The sequence below is a fragment of the Desmodus rotundus genome, chromosome 9 (genome assembly GCF_022682495.2).
Source record: "Desmodus rotundus isolate HL8 chromosome 9, HLdesRot8A.1, whole genome shotgun sequence".
Taxonomy (NCBI): Eukaryota; Metazoa; Chordata; class Mammalia; order Chiroptera; family Phyllostomidae; genus Desmodus; species Desmodus rotundus.
Window position 1 is genome coordinate 106114305 of NC_071395.1, and position 21069 is coordinate 106135373.

At 55.7% G+C, this 21069-nt stretch overlaps 1 protein-coding gene and 1 long non-coding RNA gene across 6 annotated transcripts in view; one reads left to right on the forward strand and one right to left on the reverse strand.

Annotated features, from left to right (window-relative positions):
* ATP6V0A1 (ATPase H+ transporting V0 subunit a1) overlaps positions 1 to 16858 on the forward strand; it is a 51090-nt gene extending 34232 nt beyond the window's left edge. For 3 of the 5 annotated variants that reach the window (XM_053911915.1, XM_053911919.1, XM_053911917.1), the window contains 5 exons: positions 2785 to 2892; positions 3811 to 3828; positions 8537 to 8654; positions 8981 to 9152; positions 15243 to 16858. In XM_053911915.1, coding sequence (XP_053767890.1) covers positions 2785 to 2892; positions 3811 to 3828; positions 8537 to 8654; positions 8981 to 9152; positions 15243 to 15336 — 510 coding nt within the window. In that variant the 3' untranslated portion in view covers positions 15337 to 16858. The remainder of the gene's footprint in view (positions 1 to 2784; positions 2893 to 3810; positions 3829 to 8536; positions 8655 to 8980; positions 9153 to 15242) is intronic. The other 2 variants (XM_053911916.1, XM_053911918.1) reach the window with 1 other exon arrangement.
* LOC123479038 (uncharacterized) lies at positions 16297 to 21063 on the reverse strand. Its single transcript, XR_006654498.3, has 2 exons — positions 20463 to 21063; positions 16297 to 17899 (listed from the first exon to the last, which is right to left on the reverse strand). It is a non-coding gene; the product is annotated as an uncharacterized lncRNA (long non-coding RNA).
* Between the last annotated feature and the right edge of the window lie 6 nt (positions 21064 to 21069).

Here is a 21069-nt window from a genome sequence, read left to right on the forward strand (position 1 = left end):
TTTACAGACACTTAAAGCGCACACTCATACCGTCCATTTATTGGCATTCTTCCCACGCGCTCTTCTTCCCGCTAGTCTCGGTGTTTTTACGATGTGCCCCTCTTGTGTCAGTCTCGATGCTTTTGAATCTGGCATCCTTTTCTTTCAGACTTTTTGAGTTAAAGTCCCTAGCCTGGACACCTGCACATTCATGGGGTCTTTGTAGCCCACTGGGTAGTTTTTTATTTTGTTTGTTTGTTTGTTTGTTAGCCAAACATCCGGCGAGTGGTTTGAAGGCATCGGGGTGATAGTTCCGTAATAGGGCCCTGGGCTGTTGACCCCGAGAGCTGAGGATGTGAACACAGACCTGTTTTTGTTCTGTGCTGTGTCCCCTTGGTTGTCCGTCCACTGTGGATCCCAGTTTAATGTTTTTCTGTTTTCTGCTGGTGTGTGTGGGTCCCGTCCCCCTTCCTGTAACTCTCATCCCCCATGTCCTGGAAGGACAGTCGTTAGGGTCAGGCTGGGAGGTTTAACCTGTGTGCCCCTCACGTCACCCTCTGGCTAGGAAAAGCTCCAGAATGGGCCTTCTGTGGTAGGAGCCTTGAAGCCTGCCTCCCGTGCCCTCGGACCCACCCCAGGAGTCCTCTCCTGTCACTCACGCTCTTTGTTGCCCTTTCAGCCCACCTTCTGAGGGTTGTCAGGTGTAATATTTGCGTGACCTGGAGGTGCCCAGGGCTTCGGCGGTTCCCGAACCTGGCTACACATCACAATCACCTGGTGAACCTTATATTTGCTTCCTAGGGTATTCAAACAGATTAGTAGTAGAAGAAATAAAAGTGGTTATAACTCCATGACCCAGACAATCCCCTACTGACATTGAAAAGTAAAAGTAAACCAACAGGTGTGCTTGGTTAGAGAACGCAAATAAGGGAGCAGTTGAGATCTTGCTCCCCGGGATACGTCACCTGTTTGGCTCAAATAAACTCTTATAAAAATTCAAGAAAAAAAGAAAATGCAAATAAAAGCAAGAAGCGTCCCTGTCCCCAGCACCCTTCTCCTTCTCAAGGGTATTAGGCCTTCGAGTGTTTTCTGCATGTGCCGGCTGAGATCTGCCATCTATCAATACAAGCGTATGTGCGTGTGAACATATTAAATATTAGAAACACACTGGAAAAAAGGAAGAAAAACTGGGAAAAACAAAACACATTAGGAGTTGCGTTTAAACTGCAGCTGTTCTGCCCCTTGCTTTACTAGGTTATTAAAGATTGAGTGTCTCCTGGAGATGGCTTCATAGTGACACTCTTGGCATAGTCGCCTAGCACCCTGTAGGCCGTCTGTTGGAGATGCTAAAATTATCTAACCCCTTATTCACTGACAGACGTGTTCGCCATTCCCATTCCTTTGCTATTACAGTAACAGCGCAGGGCACGTCCTTGTCCTTGGCGAAGTGTCACAAGCCAGTTCCCAGCAGTGGGCGGGGCGGCTGTGCCCCAGAGGGCGCATGCATTTTTGTGTCTGTGTGCGTGCGTCTTCAATTTTGACAGACAATCCACGTGACTCTACAGTTTGTTCTTGGGGAAATAGTTTTTTTAAATACAGATTTCCCAGGCCCCACCCCAACCTACTACATTCACACTTTCTGGGAGAGCATTTGAGAATGTCTACTTACTGAAACGCAGCGTTCACGGAGATTCTGATGCAGCGGCCTCTCCAAGCAGCACGTGAGAACCGCTGCTGGAAGAGAGACTTGCCCGCACAGTGAGGCCTGGCGGTCGGTAGCTGCAGGGCGGTCGACCGCACCTGTGTACACACCGTTGGTGCTGCTCGCCCGGAAGGCCGCTCTGCAGGAGCGCCGTCTCCCACTCTCGCCTTGCTTGGCCCCCAGACAGAAACCGCGTGAAGTGGGTCTCCGGGCGTCTCTTCAGCCCCTCCCCTCCGCGGCAGGCTGAGCACTGATTGGTATTTGTCAGACTTGATCCCAGTTCTGCCTGGTTTTTGTACCCACGTGCCCTGTTTGCCTCAGTACACCTGAGGTTTTCCAAATCAGGCTGATGCGGAAATTCTGGCTCTGGGGCCCCCACTGAAACTCTGCCTGAGAAGGGAGCAGAAGCAACATCTGCCCATGTGCCGGTGAAAGACTTGTTTTCACACTCCGGAATCCTCCACTGACCGAAGGGAGCCTTTTCTCTTTTTTTAAAAGTCGGTATTCCCTAGCCACAAGCTTATGTACATTAAGCTTTTTTTCCCTTCCCTGACCTAGGAAGTCCTTTGTTCCTGGGCAGAGACCCGATACACTTCTGGGAGAGGTTGCCGGAACCCTTGGGGCTCCTGTCGACAGCTTACCAGACCTGGTTAAAACCACCATGTATATCATTTGGCGCCCCTCCCTCTTAGCAAGTCTGCTCTTTAGTTCAGTTCCAGAAAAACTCAGGCCATTGAAGGCTTCGCAGTTAGAGCTCTGCTTGTTAGGAGAGTCTGTTCGTACTGAGCATTCCCGTTGGCGCAGGCTTTGCAATTAGCAGTGACCCAGACAAGGTTGGTGTCTCTTGGTGCAGCCGGCAGAACTGCACGCACCCTCCCACCAGGACACGGTGGTAAACGTGGCTGGGGCTGGGCCAGGGTGGCAGTGGTCAGGGTGGGAACCGTGGTCCGTTTTGACTTAGCTGTTTGATCAGCGGGTTTCGTTTTTGTTGTTAGCATATATGCTTTTCTGAGGTTTGTATGTACTAACCTTCGCCCTTCCCCACCTCACAAATGTCACATTAAAGCCCAGGCAAATTCTACTCTTTCTGTTCATGTGTGTAGGGAACTCTCAACTTTGGTGGGATCAGGGTGGGCAACGGACCGACAGAGGAGGATGCTGAGATTATTCAGCATGACCAGCTCTCCACCCATTCAGAAGATGCAGAAGAGGTAAGATCCAGTGGCGTGGGCTTCCTGTCCTTCCTTCCTTGGGTCAGCCCTAGTCTTGTGTCTCTACGTGGCCTCACTCCAGTCTTCTCCTTGAAAAATGGAAATACTAATGCTAATGATCAGCCCGCCTCTGGACCTCTTAGGGCCGCACCGCTTTTTCCAGTGGGCCCCTGCTCTAAACTCCAGGTGTTGCCTGCACAGCCCGCAGCAGTTTTGTTCTGTTGTTCGGCTTCCTGAATTCTGAGTTGCATGCAGAGCTCAACTACTAACTGCTCTCCCGGGCACCAAGGCAGAATAGGCCGCAGCCGCCCAGCTCTCCGCAGCCACGCAGCCCACGTGGGCGGCATCCTCATCCCTTGCCCCTTCCAAGGATGGTTTCCATTGGAACTGTAGTCCCTGTTATTTTTGAAGTCCTGTCCCACCGATGTGCTCTTGTTGCAGATATTTTACTGGGGCCCGTTAAAAATGTCCCTTGCCTACTTTTTATAGGGAGACTGGAAAAGAGTAAGGCTAAGCTGCCCTTTTCCTAAACCACCATCTCCAAGCTCAGGTTTTGAACCCCCAGTCTCCTTGCCCGACCATTCACACTGTGAAGCCTCTGAACTTTGGAATCTCATCCATTTGTTATATTCTTTTTGAAGCAAACAGAACAGGCGTTGAGGACGGGACTTTCCTGTCTGGCTGACCCCTCTCGCTATGTATACGACTTTTTAAAAGAGAAACGGCAATAAGCGTGCTCATGCTCTAGACCCTGCTGGTTTTGCTTTCCGTGTGTGCCAAGGAGGCCCGCCTCCACCACGCGAGACCCCTTTAACACTAACGGTCCTCCCCCGAGAAGCGATCGGGAGTCTTGTGCTCGTGACTTGTGACCTTGCTTGTGCCCTGGCCTCCCACTAAGTGTCACTTTGTGTTTTCAAGCCTACCGAGGACGAAGTGGTAAGAAACAAGCTGCTTTGCCTTCATGTTTATCTGGGGCTTCTCTTCCCGTCCTTGTGATCACTTTGCTGAGCCTGCTGCATCTGGGGGCCACACGTGACACCCGCCTACCCTGCATCTCACTGGCCATTTCTAAACCAGTCCGTGAGCCCATGTCCTGAAAACGCTCATCTCCATTCACTGCATCTCATGTCAGTCACCTCTGTCTTCGTCTCATTGACTTTGCTGATCTAATACCTCTGAGAATGGCTTTGTAAGGAGCTACAAGTAATGTCTGCACTGGCATTCTTGAAGTGACTCCCCTTGGGGGTTCAATCCCACTGGCTTCTGCCTGCCTCTCCTGTGATGTTATGTATGGTCGCTCTGCCACTGGGAGCAGCTGTTTCCTCCCTGATCCTCTGAGTGCTTCTTAGTAAATCTCCCGCTCCCTCCCTGTCTGAGAGGCAGCCAGCCTCTTCCTGCTGCCCTCGTCAGCTTGATGGTGCTCGAAGTGAGCACGGCTGCACCCTCGCTTGGGGTTGGCCCTACCTGTGTGTGACCCAGGTGGGAAGTAGGCAGCTTTTCAAAGGAGGCCGTGCCTCTTAGATGTATCCCAGAAAAAAGCAATCCATCTGCGCGAAAGGAGTTCGTATTAAATCAGCCACACACGCAAAATAACAACAGGGAGCAAAAAGAAAGTTGCCTAGATGTTCAGGCCACATCGGAGGAGGCCTTCTGGCTCAGCAGGAATTCATTTAGTAACACACAAGTTTGGAGCTGGGTTTTTAAAAGGCCATGCTGCACTGTTTGCATCTTCCCCTCCCGCCAAAGTTCCCCTCTAAAATACTTAGACCCATGAACCCTTCCCTTTCTTGCCTCGACTGGGCCTCTGTAAGGGGGCAGTGGGATGGGAAGGGGAAATCTTTGCTGTTTGGTGTAAAGAGAGACAGTGCTCGATCCGCCTGAAGGCCGGGAGGCTCCTGTGTTGGCACCCGGAGCTTCTGTGTGCTCTGGACCGCCCACCGGTGCCCCGTCTCTGGCTGAGCTGCCTGGAAGGGCTGGGTGGCGCGTGCTCCACGTTAGCGAGGCACCCAGCCCTCTCCCAGTAACATCGCCTCTGACAATACTGCTCTTTCTAAGTGTCTTCCTAACTGAGCACCCGAATGTCATGGTCACTGTCAGAACAGCCCTTATTTGTAGCCATGTCCCAGGGGGCTGGACATCCGAACAAGATGGACTGTAATGCAGCTGTCCTAGTCATCTCTGACACCCCGTCCCCACAGCTCCCTCAGGGGTTCTGTTTCTCGCAGCCTCCTGAGTAAACATAACACTTGATCAGGCACATGCGCAGTGGAGTTCTCCACAGACAAAGTTGGGTAGCTGTCACAGTTATCTAAAGATCTTAAACAAAACAGATTTTTTTTTTTTTTTAAAGTCCAGCCTACTTCTTCTAGAGCTTCCCCATTTGGCTTGGCTGTGGAAACCCGCTGGCCCCATGCAGGCTGTCGCTCCAGCCCAGGGGGAGCAGCAGCCCCTCCCCCCGGGGGGGCACTCAGTACAGTGGCAGACCAGGGCCAGGCAGTTGACCGGGAAGCCTTTGAAGGCTGCGACCGCTCAGCCAGGGTCAGTGGCCTCTCCCTCCTGTGTCATCTCACCAGTGTGTTCATCCCACCCACCCATTCATTCACCCTCCACACATCAAGCTCTCTGTTTAATGAGGCGGAAACTGAAAGAAGAAAAACATAGCCCTTGCCTTCACGGAACTCCCAGACAAATTGAGGAGACCGTCTCGATGACAGACGCTGTGACCAAAGCGTGCCCAGGGTGCTGTGGCAACACAGAAAGAGGGCACCTGGAAAACACAGGAGTCGGAGCGGGAAAGAGGAGGTCAGGGAGGGGTTCCCTAGGGGAATTATTGCTCCCGCTCAAGCAGGAGGCTCTGTGGAGGGAGGAGGGACGCAGAACCACTGTATCGATAGTCACCGCAAAGAGGCAGAGGCCTGCAGACCCCCACGGCTGGGCGGTAGGCAGGTACTCAGCCTAGCTGAAGCTCAGAGTCAGGGTTCGGGGGACTAGTGAGCGGTGAGACTGGAGGTTGGTAGAAATGAGTCGTAGTTTGGACAACAAGGAGCCATCAGGTGAAGCTGGAAGTGACACTTAATGTGCCCTAGTGGCGAGGGGGCACAGTCTGGAGGCGGGGGGACTGCCCGTCTGCTGTGAGCCAGGAAAGAATTACGAGGCCTGGAGTGAAGGCCGGGACCCGCACGAGACTAAGGAAGTAAACGCTACAGGTCCCAGTGCCTTAACGAAGGTTGGTGGCCAGCAGTGACGGCCAGGCTTGGGTTCCTGGGGGACGAGTAGTGACACTGTTCAGCATGGGATGAGGACGAGCGGCAGGTCTCGGTGGGGTCAGAGGACAGCGATTACTTAGTTTAGTCTGGGGGCTTTGAGCTGAATGCCAGCGGTGCGCCGGGAGGCCATGAAGCACAGCTAGAGGGAAACGGGGAGTGTGGGAGCGGAGGTGCCCATTTGGGACTCACTCCTAGGGGTGGCCCAGAAGCCGTGAGTGGCAGTGCGATAGGTAGGAAAGACGTCAGGCCTGAGGCAGGGACACCCACGTTTAAGGAAGAACCAAGATGGAGACGGAAGGAACCTCCAGAGGAATAGGAGGAAAACGTAGGGGAGGCGTCTTGAGAGGGAGGAAGAAAAGGTGACAGAGACAGACACTGCAGAGGCTCTGCCAGGACACAGAATGTTAGACCTCACGCTGGGAGGTCAGGGTGAGCCGGCCAAGAAGGCCCGTTTGTGGAGCGGGGAGGGCAGAGGCCGGGGCTCAGCTACAGGTGAGGAGAACAGTGATGGGGAATGGAGACGGAGTCTGCCGTGGTCCGAGGTCACTCATGGCCGAGGTGTCAGGGCATCTGAGTGACAGACTGCCTGAATGCTCACCCCTTTACCTTCCCCCATCACACAGAACACTTGCCCAAGGTTACAAGACAGGAAGTTAAAAATGAAGGACAGGAGAAAGTCGGGGCAGTGCCTGGAAGGGAAGCTTCCTGGTCTGTCCTTTTTTTTTGGTGGGAGAAACTGGAGGTGGGATAAAAATGCTGGACGTGGCTGGTCCTAAGGGAACTCAGCACTCACTGCTTTTGTAGAGTTCTTGGGAGTCAAGCCCTGTGCTCCTTGAAGCAGGGGCGGGGGTGGGGACGGCTCTCCTTCCTCTGAGCGTGGGCTTTGGGGCAACAGCCAGAGGTGGTGGGAAAGAACTCTCAGCAGCATGGTTGCCGCTAAGGTAGCTGGGATTACCCTAGTTTTCGGGGTCACTAGGTGGCTTGACAAGCTTGTTCCGGAGAAAAGCCCTGGGGAGCTCTGGGTGTAGAGAGTCTGCAGGAGGGAAATAAGGCGGCTGCTCAAAGACCGTTGGAGCAGGTCCCTCTGCCCACTGGCCACACCCAGGAGGCCAGGGCTGTGGGCCCTTTCCCAGCCCAGCTCCTCCTCTCTCCTGCCCTTCCCCGATTCCCCAGGCAGTTCTGGTATGAGGTCTTTGGGTGTGGAGTCCTGGGAGTCTTGAAACTAGTGAAAAATAGACTCTGACCCCAGGGCAGGGCAGAGCAGGCTGGGAGGGCCCACTGGGTAGCTGCCCTCTGCCCCTGGGGGTCTGGGCTGGGCTGTGGGGAGAGGCCCCGGGAATGGAATGGCCTCCTGTTCTGTAGCGGCTGTTGGTTTTTCCCCCTGGGAGAGTGAGAGGCCACAGAGTGCCCCTGGCGCTTCTAGAGCGTCCATGTTCTTCCCCAGCTGTGCGCAGAGCAGCCCTAAACGTGAGCTCCCGAAAGGCAGCTCCAGCCCTGCCCCTGGACTCTGGAGAGAATCATGATGTTGAAAGGGAAACTGGGAGAAAGGGAGTGTGAGGAAGACAGAAATGCCATCCAATAGGTCAGGGGTGTCAAATTCATCTTCACCGGGGGCCACATCGGCCTTGCTGTTGCCTTCACAGGGCCGAATGTAGAGGTCTTTGCCCCTAGGTAAGGAGTGGTTACACTTACACCGTCCTACAGTTACATTCGGCCCTGTGAAGGCAACCGTGAGGCTGCTGGGGCCCCCGGTGAAGATGAGCTTGACACCCTACAAGAGATAGTCTGCCGGTCTTAGTCAGCTGTCCAAGTAGCAATCAGTAACAGTTTTGCTAAAATTTCCTGCGTCATCTTTTCAGAAGTCACAAAAAAAAAAAGGAAAGAAAGAAAAGAAAAAACGGTGGTTGGTTATCTTGCTCCCAACAGTTTGTAAAAGTAATTGAGTGAAGTGACTGTAGAGGTTTGGGGCCTAACAGCTGGCAGGGGCCCTCCCTACTCTCCTGGCGCATTCACAGCAGGTGCTTCCCCTTCCCTCGGGCACCGGCAGGTGGGAGTCGGGTGGGTGCTGGCTAGAGCAGCCAAGGAGTCCAGATAGTCATTTTCTCTGAGCGTTGTCAACTTTCGGATACGCTCTGCTTAAGCTTACGGCCTAGCAGGGAGAAAAAAACAACTGTGTTGGGAAGACTCTCAGGAAGACATAGTTCGTTAAAATGTAGTGTATTGAGGGGGAGTAGGAGTGTCCCAGTTGGGGGACGAAGCCAGGCAGGCTTTCTGGGGGCTCCCGGCCCGTGGAGCCCAAAGCGCCACCTGGCCACAGCCCAGACTGCCTCACCCTCCCTCCAGCCTTATATCTCCTGTCTGGTTTCCTCCCACCACAGTTTGACTTCGGAGACACCATGGTCCACCAGGCCATCCACACCATCGAGTACTGCCTGGGCTGCATCTCCAACACCGCCTCCTACCTGCGGCTCTGGGCGCTCAGCCTCGCTCATGCGCGTGAGTGTATTTCTCTCAGGCGGAAAACTGTGGTCGCCCCCTTCTCTGGGCAGTCTCCGGTTGGGGGGGGTCTTAAAGAGTGGAAATTAACATAAATTTGTAATTTATGGCTCTGGGGTTATTCAGACTCCGAAGTCCAGACAGAATGATGTCCAGATGGCAGAATCAGTGCTTTTGCCAGGTTAGCGATGCACAGCGGTCCCACTGAGGTCATGGGAAGCCAGAAGGCAAAGCACGCTCCAGGCGAGGGGTGGCAGAGCAAAATGCCAGGTCCACAGTGCGTCTGCTGAAATGACCCGGATGTCGTGTCTCTCCCCGGCCCCCAGAGCTGTCTGAGGTGCTCTGGACCATGGTGATCCACATTGGCCTGAGGGTGAAGAGCTTGGCAGGGAGTCTGGCACTGTTCTTCATCTTCGCCGCCTTTGCCACCCTGACCGTGGCCATCCTCCTGATCATGGAGGGCCTCTCCGCCTTCCTCCACGCGCTGCGGCTGCACTGGTGAGGCGAAGGGCGGGGCGGCGGGGGCCGAGGAGGGGGGGCGAGGGGCGGGATGTGTCCTTGGCTGCACTGAGGGCAGCTTTGCTCCTGTACGGGACCCAGAGACGCTAGGAAGTGTCTGCTTTCACATCATCACACCCAAGGACCTATCTTTGGTGTGCGCTTCAGGAAGTGCCCACAGACAAGCCCGGCTCACTTTTCACAGCCTCCAGTGGGCGTTGTCCACCCCCTGTCCCTGCCTTCACCGCATTCCCCAGCGCTCTTGACGATAGCCTAGAAGACCCGCTGAGGTTTTACTTTGCATATGTGTGTTTGGGGGTTTTCCTGCTCTGGTGTAGAACTTTCTCCTGTCTTCAGAGCAACGGAAGCAGCTCTGGAATAGATTCTAAGCCCAGGGAAGTGCTAGAGCACAGTGTGTCCCAGTTTGGTCCCCGTTTCTGACCTTGCGCCTGTGTCTTTGAGTCGGACCCCGGCAGTTCCGCGTGGAGGGGGGCTCCTGCTTCCCTAGCTGTGTCTCAGTGCACTGAAGCCGCTTCAGGGGGCAGGTGTGTTTGTTTTCTCTGATGTAGTTCGTGGTTGTGAATGGCCCCTCGTGGATGGGGAGAGGTCACCCCGGGGAGTGGGAGAGCTCAAGGCTGGGCTTGGCTGTGACCTGTGACCTCAAGGTAGGGTTGCCAGATTCAAAAAATACAATGACAGGACACCCAGTTAAAGTGGAACTTCAGATCAACAACAAATAGTGTCTTCTTGGAGTTTAAGTATTTTCCAAATGTGCGTGGGACGCACTTACACCGAAGCTGCATCTGGCGGCTCCCCTGCCGCCTCCTGTCTCCATTTCCTCCTTTATGTTGTGATTCTCCCTCTTGGGGGCTCAAACCCCAGTGGTTCTGGAAGCTCTGGACCCTCTCTGCAGAGAAATACCCCCCTCAGTGTGCGCGCACACAGCTTTCCCAGTTTAGGGGTTCCCAAACTCACTGACCTGACCTTAGGAACCCCTAGATGAGGTGATCAGTGGTTGTAATGATCTCAAGGTCAGAAGAGGGGTTCGAAAGTCTCTTTCCATCGCTAATCCAAACCTGAAGAAACCCCAGAATCTGAACCTGAGAAACTTATTCCCATCCCCTTAAACTGATGTTTCTCCTGGCGCTGTTACAGCTGAGCCTCGCAAAGATTCCACTGTGTGTTGTTCCAAATCACATAGGAGCAAAGTGAGCCGTGTCCGGGGAGAGGGGCTGGGACTCAGTCTTCCCCCCAAAGCTCCTGTCCTGCTGTCAGTGCCTGTCCCTTTCTTAGCTCCAGGCCCCCTCCCCTTCTCCCTCCCCCCACCTGGCTGTTGTTTTTTGTTGAGCCCAGAAGCTGGGAGCTCCCCACGCTCAGGCCGCTCCCCTGCTCTCAGCTTACCTGCCGCACTCTCCCCAGCCTGCTTCCTCAGCCACAGCCACTCCGCGGGAGGGACGGTCCGTGGAGCCAGCCTGCTGACTCACTTTTTCTTGCTCTCTTGGCTTCCTTCCTTTCCTTGTCACGTCTCTGTCTCCTGAGCGCGGGGTTTGCGGAACCAGTTAGCACCCCACGTTGGTCCCGGGTGGGGTGGGGAGCAGCCAAGGTGCTGGACCCGAACTGTCAGAGCTGGGAGCCCGGCCCCCACCTTGTGCAGCACGGAGCCTGGGCTGGGGCGCGGCCCCCACCTTGTGCAGCACGGAGCCTGGGCTGGGGCGCGGCCTCCACAGTGAGCCCGGGCACTGGCGAGGCCACGTGTTGTAGCCAAAAGGTTACCTCTTCCTCAGGCTCACCTGCGGTCTTCCATGGAAGGTGTGTTCCCTCATCCACATAAATGAGCCCAAGGAAGTGGCACGTGACAAGAGCTCACTGCAGAATCAGGCCTGCCTGGCTGCGAAGCCCTGCTCTGCCCACGCTGCTGGCCAACCCGGGGAAGCACGTAGCTCCCGGAGCTGTCCGTCCTCTCCTGTGGCGAGAGAGGCAGCATCATGGCAGACAGGGTCACCACGATCGAACATGCCGTGCTCTATATACCAGGCGACTCTCACGGTGCCCTGGCACAGCATAAACTGCTGTTCGAGTGCAGGTCACGGCTGCCCTGCCTAAAGGTGGGGTGCCCGGTGCAGAGGGCGCCTGGCCGTGGTAACTGGTAGAGAAACTGCGTTTACTCTATTTAGAGAGAGGGGAGACCCCCAGGCAGGCGGGAGGGAGACATCCACGGAAAGGAAGGGAATGAAACTGGGGCTAGTGCACCCCCTCCTGGCCAGATGTGGATGTGCTTCAGCGATGCCTGGGCCTTCTCGGCCCTGGGGACGCACTACAGGGCTGTGGCCATCTTGTGAGGTGTGGGGACCGCTGGTCCTGCTGAAAATGGCTGCGGGGACATGGTTGCTGTTTCTCCTGATGTCCGGCCTGGATGTCTTTGTACTGGTCACCTGGTGGGGATCCCTGATTCTGACGCAAAGGCTGCCCCATTATACAAGTCCTGGGTCTCTTCCGCGGGGACCAGAAGAAAAACCTGTGATTTGATAACGATTATAAACCCCTAGTCTGAGATCCGTGCAGGGTCAGGAGGAGGTAGGTGACACTTGAAAACAGCAGTGAGCAGGTCAATGCGCCAGCCTGCTAGTCTGTTGCCTTCTGAGCTGTCTGTCCTCCTCTGTTCTCCCACCAGCCATGTTCAGTGGGTGGGCTCTCCTGCCTCCCTAAGCAGCTGTCTGTTCTTCCTCAGAACAGGCAAGAGCAGGGATGTGATTAGTAGTTACAATGTTGCCAGACCAGGGGCCCGGCGCAGCTCTGCCCAGGACCAGCCGGCGGTGCATGGTGTGCGGTGCAGGGAACACTTCACAACACGAATCCAGGTGGCTGTGAGGACGCGTTTATTAAAGCCGGGAACAGTGAAACAAGGAAGGGCTAGGCATGGAAGAAGCAACAGGAGAGTGCAGGAACGGCTGCCTTGGCTCACGGGGAAGTCAGAGAATGGGGGCCTTGGGGACAGGGTCAGGGGGCAGCCTGGGATGAGCTGCTGCTGCTGCATTGCTGTCCTGGTTGCAAGTCTCATGGGGACCCTTTGGGTCCAGGAGACATTGCCTGTGGGGGAAGAAGAGGAAAGGAAGGGAGAGGGCATGCGCCCTGGGTCCTTTGTCTCGAGGCTTTCCCCTCTCTCTTGCAGGCAGGAATCTTAGGGGAGGGTTCCAGGAGAACATTCTTCAGTTCTGCAGGTACGCCCTTTCAGGGTCTTGGTTTCCACTGATGGGTCAGTGATAGGCAGGGGGTCTTTAGTCTTTGCAGTTGGTTCTGGTGCTGCCCACCTGGTTTTGCTGCTTTTCTGGGCCTGGAGCTGAAATGCAACTGAGACCTAGATGTCGTCTCTGGGGAGGTGACTCTTTGGATCTGGCTGTAAATTGCCCCTCCTGTTTGTTCAGCTGTCTGCCTCAGTTTCCGCCTTCCACTTGTCCTGGCTTACCAGCCTGTCTCAGTAACTGTGGATACCAAGCTGATTTTAGCAGAGACTGTGGCCCCACGGCCTAGGCTCTCACCTTGCGGATTCCACATAGTGGAGGTGCGCACACCTGCACGCTCAGGGCGGCCGATGGCTGACGGGGTGGAACTGGGGCCAGTGAGTCGTGAGGAGCACAGTGGTGCCCCCACGGACGCCGAGGCACAGGTGAGCGCATGGCGGCCCTGGGAGAACTCCTGAAACAGAGCCCCAGCCAGACGTTGTCGCCAGGCACTTGGGCCATCAGGCAAGTGTGTGTGCCCCACCCTGTGCCGCTCTGGGAGTGAAAGGACCAGAGAAGTGGCTGGGCCTAGAACTGTTTTTCCACAACCATGTGCCCGCAGTCACACCCCTGCCAGGAGAGGGGAGAGGGCCTGGAACTCCTTCCTCTGCACCCCTCAAGGAAACCAGGTTTCCTCTTACTTAGCTGGAGCGTCTCTCTGTGGCTCCCAGTCACCCTGGGAAAAGGCCACCACTGGGTGGCCTTTGCCAGGTGCTGCAGCTGGAAGGGGTGACAGAGCACCTCATCTGACTCCCGGGGCTGTCCTCGCAACTGTGGGGTTCGGAGGTGCATTTTAGTGGCCTGGAGCTTGGCGGAGCCTGGAGACTCCCCGAGCAGAGCCCTGAGGAAGGAAAAACGTGCACGGTGGCCAGCAGGCCCCGCTGCACCCGCGCACAGAGAACTTCATGTTCGTACTTTCTCAGGAAGCACACGTTTCCCTGGTTTGAAGGGCGAAGAGGGTGGGGAAACCTACAGGGAAATCACTTTCCAGCTTCGTGCCAGGAGGCTGGGTGAGCACGGCCAAGGAGGAAGGTGAGGTCAGGCTGAGCCAGAGTCCCTGCTGGTGGCCACCCTAAGTCATGCAGAGGGACGGCAAGAGAAGGGTGGTGACCCCATGGGCATCTGAACACTTCTGAAGCTTCTCCATTCGCCCAGTTTGTGAGATTAGCCAGCCAGGAGGTCAGAATTCCGATTCCTCATGGGCCTGAAGGTGACTTGCCCACCTTCTGGCTACACACTGTTGAACGAAAGTGGGACCAGTCCATATATTTCCTGTTGTTCAGAAATCCCTTTCCATGTGCAGACCCAGACTACCCACCGTAAAGAACTCAGACCTAACAGCAGTGGGCCAGAAGCAAGCGCTTGGCCCCCTCCCCACCGCCTGCCGCAGAGGCAGCCCCGTAGCTGGAACTGGCAGGACTTCTGAGGAGTGCTGGGGTGTGGGTGCGAATCCAGGTCCTGGTTTGGAATTGCTCTCACATGGAATCCTGTGACTGACTTTAGTTTGAAACTCTCCCTCCTGGATCCCATTTTCCCGGGGGGCGTGGCCCAGGCACTAATGGGAATTCCCCAGTCGGGGAGGCTGGGGGACCTTGGCCCAGCCCCTGGGATGTGGGCTAGGGGAGAAGGCCACCTATTCCTCTGGTCCCACAGAAAATTGGCCACCTCTTCTTCCCAGGGTGGAGCTGGCAGCTCTATAGCCAGTGTCCTCAGCCAGCACCCAAGGCCAAAGGGGCCTCTGTGGACCCCTCAGTGCCACCCACAGACAGTCCTGCTGCCCACAAACGGGTGCCAGCCCCAGGCCCCACCCCATTCTTTTCACTAATTCCTGCCTCCCGCTTTGGAGGGAGGGGGTGACGCCCTGTGGGTAGCCAAGGCCTGTAGCCTGCCTCAGCCCCGCCTGTTCTTACAGGGGTTCTGCCGCCCCCCAGGGTCACACAGCCCCGCATGGAAACTATTCCCCAGGGCAGCTCTCCTCGGCTTTTCTATCCGCTGAATCACGCATTTTTCTGCCCTTATTTGGCGCTGATTTGGTTGCTGGGCAGCCGTCCAGGGCGAGTTTGCAGGGGGAGCACAGCCCAGCAGGCCGGCTGTGCTCTCAGGAGTGAGTTCCCCTTCCTGCCCCTGGAGGTGGAGAGGGCCCCAGGGAGACCGGCAGGCCTGGACGCCAGGCTGCCTGGGCAGGGAGTAAGAGCTGTTTTCCTTTCCATCCCCAAGAGGAGGATTCTTTCTCAGATGTTTTTGTAGTTGGAACATGTTTTTGCCATGGCTTTGAGGAGACTTCCCCTCCTGACTCACCCCCTTCCTGGGAATTTCCTCCCCTAAATCGAAAGCCTCCAGTGTTCACTCCGAAACCTCCCTTCTCCTTCCTCCCTGCAAGGAAACAAACAAGCAAGAAAACAGTGGGGCTTGAGGGGTTCCTGGAGCTGAGCTCACAGCTGCTTGGGGGGCTTCCTCGGAGGTCTGCCGTTAGCTCTACCAGGCCATGGTGTCCGGGAGGCTCCCCTTTGCTGGTGAAACTCGCGCCAGCTGGACTTTGCACATGGCTCTCCGTTCAGCGGGGCAGAGCAGGCGCCGCTCGAGCCGAGGGCAGGCCCTGGGCGTCAGAAGCAGGGCTGTGTGCACTGTGGGAAGTCACATGTCTGGGCTTGGTGGGCTGGCAGAGGGTGGCCCGCCGGAGCAGGGCTGCTTTCCCTAGTTCATCTAGGAAAGCAAGGCCTCGGGGAGCGTGGGGTCGGGCATCTTTCTGGCCTGGCTGTGAAAACCCAGAAGGTTTCTGTGGGATGATGACTTCCCTCTTCCCTTTCCCTAGGGTCGAGTTCCAGAATAAATTCTACAGCGGGACCGGTTTCAAGTTCCTACCCTTCTCCTTCGAGCACATTCGGGAGGGGAAGTTTGACGAGTGAGCCCCTGGTGGGGCCGTGTGCCTGCTGCCCCCCCCACTCCCTCCATGGTGATTAGCTGTGCTCCCCTGCGTGTTGGTTGTGATCCCTGGATTTGGGGGCATTTGTGTCATCCTTGCCACCCACCCCCAGCCACCTGTGAGTCATTTAGACAGACGCGGCCCTCCCTCAGGTCCCCTGCCACCTCAGCTTCGTGTGTGGAAGTGCAGTGATTTTCTAGAGAAGCTGGGCTCTGGCTGTCACACCACTGGGCACCGCCAGCCTTGGCCCCCCCTCCCCGCCCCGCATTTTTCATCCAGCCAAAGGCGGCTCCTCTCTGCCCCCTGGTGGTGCATTTACACATGAGCTCGAAGCCCATGGAGGGAACGCCTTCCCCACCCTCACCCAGACTCCGAGCTCCTGCTCCTGCCATTCTAGTTCTGGCTGTGGTGGGGGTGCTCCTCAACACCCTGCCACTGGGGGTGCCGGCGTGGGTCCCAGAGGATGGTGTTTCTGTCCTCTGCCTGCCACCTCCTGTCTTCAGAGCACTTGTTAATCAGGAATTCAGCTGGACCCCACTGTGCCATCATGCATGGCTTCTCTCGTCATCCCTAAGGGCCCCAGGACACCCCACACCACTTTCCTAACCTCCACTCTATACTCATACCCTCTCCTCCTTCCTCCCAGAATCACCTTCTTTCCCTCCCCCATGTGCACCCTGCCCAAAAGCACAGCTGGGAGTGACCTGAAACTGAGGTCCCAGGGAGCTGCTGCTCGGGCCCTACGTGGGCCCTGCCACAGCACGCCCTCCGGGCAGAGGGTTTAAATGGACCCTCTTCCTGGCGCAGACCCTGGGGCCGTTCCCCACCCCCAAATCATGAGTCTCGAGTGAAGGGCTAGTCCGCAGAGCTGGTACTCTGGCAGGCCAGCCTTGCTCTGCCCACTGGTGCCCTTGCCCACTTCCACAGTGCGCCCAATTTGGGGGAGTGAGGTCCTGGGCAGGAGAGGGCACTATCATTTGCAGTTTGCTGATGGGAGGCAACTGGCAGGGCTGCTGGGCCATGAAAGCTGCATGGCCCTGCCCATGAGCGGGTGGTGAGCACCCCCAAGGGGCCGGCTCCCCTGTCACCCCCACACCGGCTGTGGATCTTGGGGCCTTTTAAGCACATGTTGACGTGGCAGCCTTGGCTGCATCAGCTAAATTGATCCAGTCCCTTTCAGTGGCCGAGATGACCCCCTGGGTCGGCCAGACCCTGTCCTCTTCCCACCCTGACTTTCCTGGGTGAGCTACTGCGAACTGCTCACTCAGCTCCCCAGGGCGGGGCTGGCCCTGAATGCAGCCACCCGCCCCAGGCGCCCTGTGCTGGCCAGGGTGACCTGCCCCAGACCTTGTGCGGAGCCCCCTCCCCCGTGCCCCCTGTGGTTTACATGATGATCTTTGTTCTGTTTACAGTGGGGCTTGAAGCAGAGTTCTGTGTCAGGAACCCGGCCCAAGGCCCCTCTGTCCAGACATTCCTGTGCTGAATAAAGTGTGTGTGACCCTGAAGAGGAGGCTGCCTGTCTCTGTGCCCACAGTCCCTCGTCACACTCTCCCCCCTCCCTCCAGCATTTCTGCATCCCACCAAAGCCACAGTGGCAGTGGCCCTGACGGGCGGGCGGTCAGTCTGTGAAATTCTCACCTTATCTCAAGTTTCACAGGCACCTTCCCCTCCTATGAGCCAAGGCAGCTTGGCAGACACCACACATGGCGGGGAGGGGACTTGGGGACCCAGCTCCATCTCCCTTTCCCACACTACCCACCCGACCAGCAGGGGCGTGTGGGCGTCTGGGCATCTGCCTGCCCTCTCCCTCTTTTCCAGTTGTGCTCTTCAGGACTCAGTAGCCTGGCTATTTTGAGCCCTGATGCCCTTGGCCTTGGTGTAAGGGGCGGCTCAGTGTGCAGTTCTTTAGGGCTGGAGAATGCGAGGTGCCGAGGTGGGCAGGTGGCCAAAGAGCCTGCAGACTGTCCGTGCAGGCAGGGTGGGCAGGGAGGGCACCTTCTCCCTCCTAACTGCCATGTAAGGCATCCAGATTCTTTCCCAGTGCCCTCCCTCTCCGCTCCTCCCTCCTGGGGCCTCCCGGGCAGGGGCTGCAAAGGCATGTGAGCAGCAGGCTGACAACTGTGGTTCCAGGAGGGGCAGGAAAACCCTGTTCACTGTACATGCCCACCCCTCCCCCAGCCTCAAACCCTCTCCCTGGCATGCCAGCTGTCCCGGGTGCAGCGCCCCCGCCTGGCTCCTCCTAAAGTCCAGAACGGAAATTCAGGTAAATGAACTCTTCTAGCTTCTGCTCTGTTATTGGCTCAAAACGGGAGGCCTCATTAAAACAGATGTGTGGAATCAATGGAATAGAATTGAATTGAGAATCCAGAAATAAACCCTAACTTTTATGGTCAATTGATTTTCCACAAAGGAGCCAAAATAATTCAATGGGGAAAAAGTCTTTTCAACAGACGGTATTAGTACCACTGGGTGTCTGTGTGCGAAAGACCGAATTTGGACCACGACCCCACACTCTATACAAAGTTAACTCCAAATGAGCCATGGACCTAAAAGGAAGAGTAAAAACGAAATAAGACTCTTAGAGGAAATCACGAGTCTTCATCCTGACCTTGGGTTAGGCAATGACTTAGACACAACAAATGGGTTAGATACGACACCAAAAGTCCAGGTGATAAGTGTAAGTTGTGCTTTAGCAAAATTTTAAAGTTTTTTGCTTCAGAGGACAGAATTAAATGTTAACACTGGGAGACACTACTTGCAGATCACGCAGTTGGTCACTGGATAACGTATTTGAACTGCACAGGTCCACTTCCACACGGGTTTTTTTCAATAAATATACGGTTGGCCCTCTGTATCCCCAGATTAAATAGCCAATCAGCCCATGAAAAAATGCTCAATATAATTAGTCATTAGGGAAATGCAAATCAAAAACGGGTGGAGATACCACATCACATCCACTGAAAAAGTTGTAATACCTAAAGTTCATTACAAGTGTCAGCAAGGGCGTGGAGAAATTGGAACCCCTCGTCCCTGCTGGTGAGAGTGTAAAACGGAGCACCTGCTCTGGGAAGCGGCCTGGCAGTTCCTCCGAATGTTAAACTAAGACCCAGCAATGCGACTTCTAGGTATGCACACCAGAAGAATGCGCAGACACGCACACAGACTTGTATACGGTGCTCACAGTAATATTATTCGTAATGGGCCCAAATGGAAACCACCCGACTGTCCGCCAGCTGGATGAACAAGAGGCAGTCCATCCGTACAATGAGTATACTCTACAATGTAAAGGAATGAAGTGCTGATATATGCTGCAACATGAATCGACCTCAAAAACATTATGCTAAGAAGCCAGGCGCAAGACCACATAATATATGATTCCACACATGTGGAATGTCTAAAATGGACAAATCTATAGAGACGGAAAGTAGACGGGTGGTTGCCTAGCACTGGCCGCTGGGTGTGTCTGGGGCAGGATTACAGGAGAAGAGCCCCTTCTGGCAGAATCCCTGGACCCCAGACATCTGCTGAGTGATTCTGTGCCCCTGTCCAGCAAATGCCCCTCATCTTGCCGTCCTAGGACCTGCATGGAAAGGGTGGTTTCAGGTCTGCTCAGTGCTATAAAAACAGGGACAATTCCATCACCACCTTCAGGGACCACTTGGTCTTGTTCACTGGGGGCCTGGTGGGATTGTGCCTCTTCCTGCCCCAGGAGCCCTGGGTAGAGGGGGCACTGGAGCTCCCCTCAGATCCCATTGACCTGGCTGCCTTCCCAGCTCCTATACCTACCGAAGGCCCGTCCTACGCATGGCCTAGGCTGCCCCCTGGTGGCCAGACAGTGAAGGACTCGGACCTCCTTACTGGCAAGGTGTGGTCCTAGCTGGGTTGTGAGGGGCAGGCAACTGGATGGGCGGGACAGTATTTTGGGGTCAGTAGGCAGAGGGGCCAGGAACAAGAGAGGACGTGGTGAAATGGAGGGTGGAGAGCCTGGCCTACTTGCTTCACACACATGAATTGAAAAAGTCAAGTCCACCTCCAGCATCCCAGTACCCCATGGGAGGAGAGAATAGTTTGTGTAACATTCCAAATCATTTACAACACATCTTTCTCATTTTTTAGCAAGTGCTTAATATTTCATAACTTATTTTTTTCAACCGGCCCCCTACTGTCCTCAAATAGCTCCCAGCCTAAAGGGGAAGATAAGAGAAGAGTGTGGCATGCCCGAAATCACCCGTGAAGCTCCTGCCTGGCAGCTATGAGCTCAGCTTTAAATGTGCTACCAACCCCCAGATGATGTTCCCAACCTACTTCCCCTGCCTGCAACCCCCACCACTCCAGGTGAATCCAGATCCCACCTGAGTGTTCCCTGAGCCAGAACCGCCCATAAAGCAGGTCTGGGCAGGAGGAGAAACTAATAAGTTTCAGCCGGAGGGAAAAGGGGGTGGGGTGGGTGAGGGATGCTGGAGGGGAGTGGAGAAGGGCCTGGGGGGAGCGGTACAGGTGGATGAAGGCACATCTCTCTGGGCTGGTCTTGCAGCCCCTCCCTGGGAAAGGCTGAGAACCTCCTGATACTAGGAACTGAGAGTGGGGTTGTACCTCCTGAAGGGGATGCTCAGTGAGCTGGAGCAAGGTAGGGGAGCTGCAGCTGTGTCTGCAGCTGGGAGCAGGGCAAGCTCAGGGACTCCCATGTTTTTTTTTTCAGCCCAGACTCCAAATTCTCCAGATTGACAATCCTCCTTTGATCCCATTCCTGTTTCTAAGCAGCTTCACTCAGGCCTGACACTCTGGAAAAATCTACACCTGCCTCCAAAAGGACTCAGAATCCTGTTAGAAAAGTTCTTCTAAAGGGCCCACCACAGAGCCCCGCTCAACCCCTTCCTGCCCAGAGAGGCAGCCTAAGAAGGCGCAGCGCTTGGAGAACAGTGGCAAGAAAGCTGGTCTTAGAGTCAGGAGTTCCGGCTCCAGTCCCAGACCTGCTCTCCTACTGGTATCGCTCTTTTCTGAGTCATTTCCTTTCTCTGGCCCTCTGTTTCTCAACAAGACAAATAAAAGTAACTCCTGTCTTGTGAGGCTGCTGCTGCTGCTACCTAAGGGTCCAAGGAGAGACCTTACCAGCTTCGCCAGGCTCCGCCCCACCGCCGCCAGTCCAGGCTCCCATGGCCCACGGCCCCTCCAATTATGTGCGTGATCTCTTAGTTCCTCAAATCTGCCCAGCTCTTTCCTTATCTTCCCGGGGTCTTCATTTTTCTCTGCCTCGGATGTTCCTGTCTCTTCTCCTAGTCACTCCCAATTTAGTTCAGATTAAGCGTCACTTCCTTTTGGAAGCCTGGGGCCCTTGTATTTCTTTACAGCATCACAACTGCAGTGGAAATCTTTACAGGAGAGTAGGGTTTCCAGGTCTCGCCCAGGGAGGGGAGGCGGTGCCTGGATGAGTGGAAGGAACGTGATTCGCGCGGGAAAGGACGTTGCATGTCAAGACGCTTGGGAAGGACGGCGGGTCGCCACCGGCCCTAGATTTCCCAAGTTCCTGCGGTCACGCGCCCCCGCACCACGTGCAGTCAGAAGACACCCCTGGGCGGCTGTCTAGGGCCCGGAAGCCAGTCTCTCCGCTGCCTGCGGGCGCGTCACCTTCGCTTCCACGTGACCTGAAACTCGCAGCTGATTGGACCCAGGCTGGCCCGCCCCCTACGTCCGAGTCTCGCATTGGTTTTTCCATGGG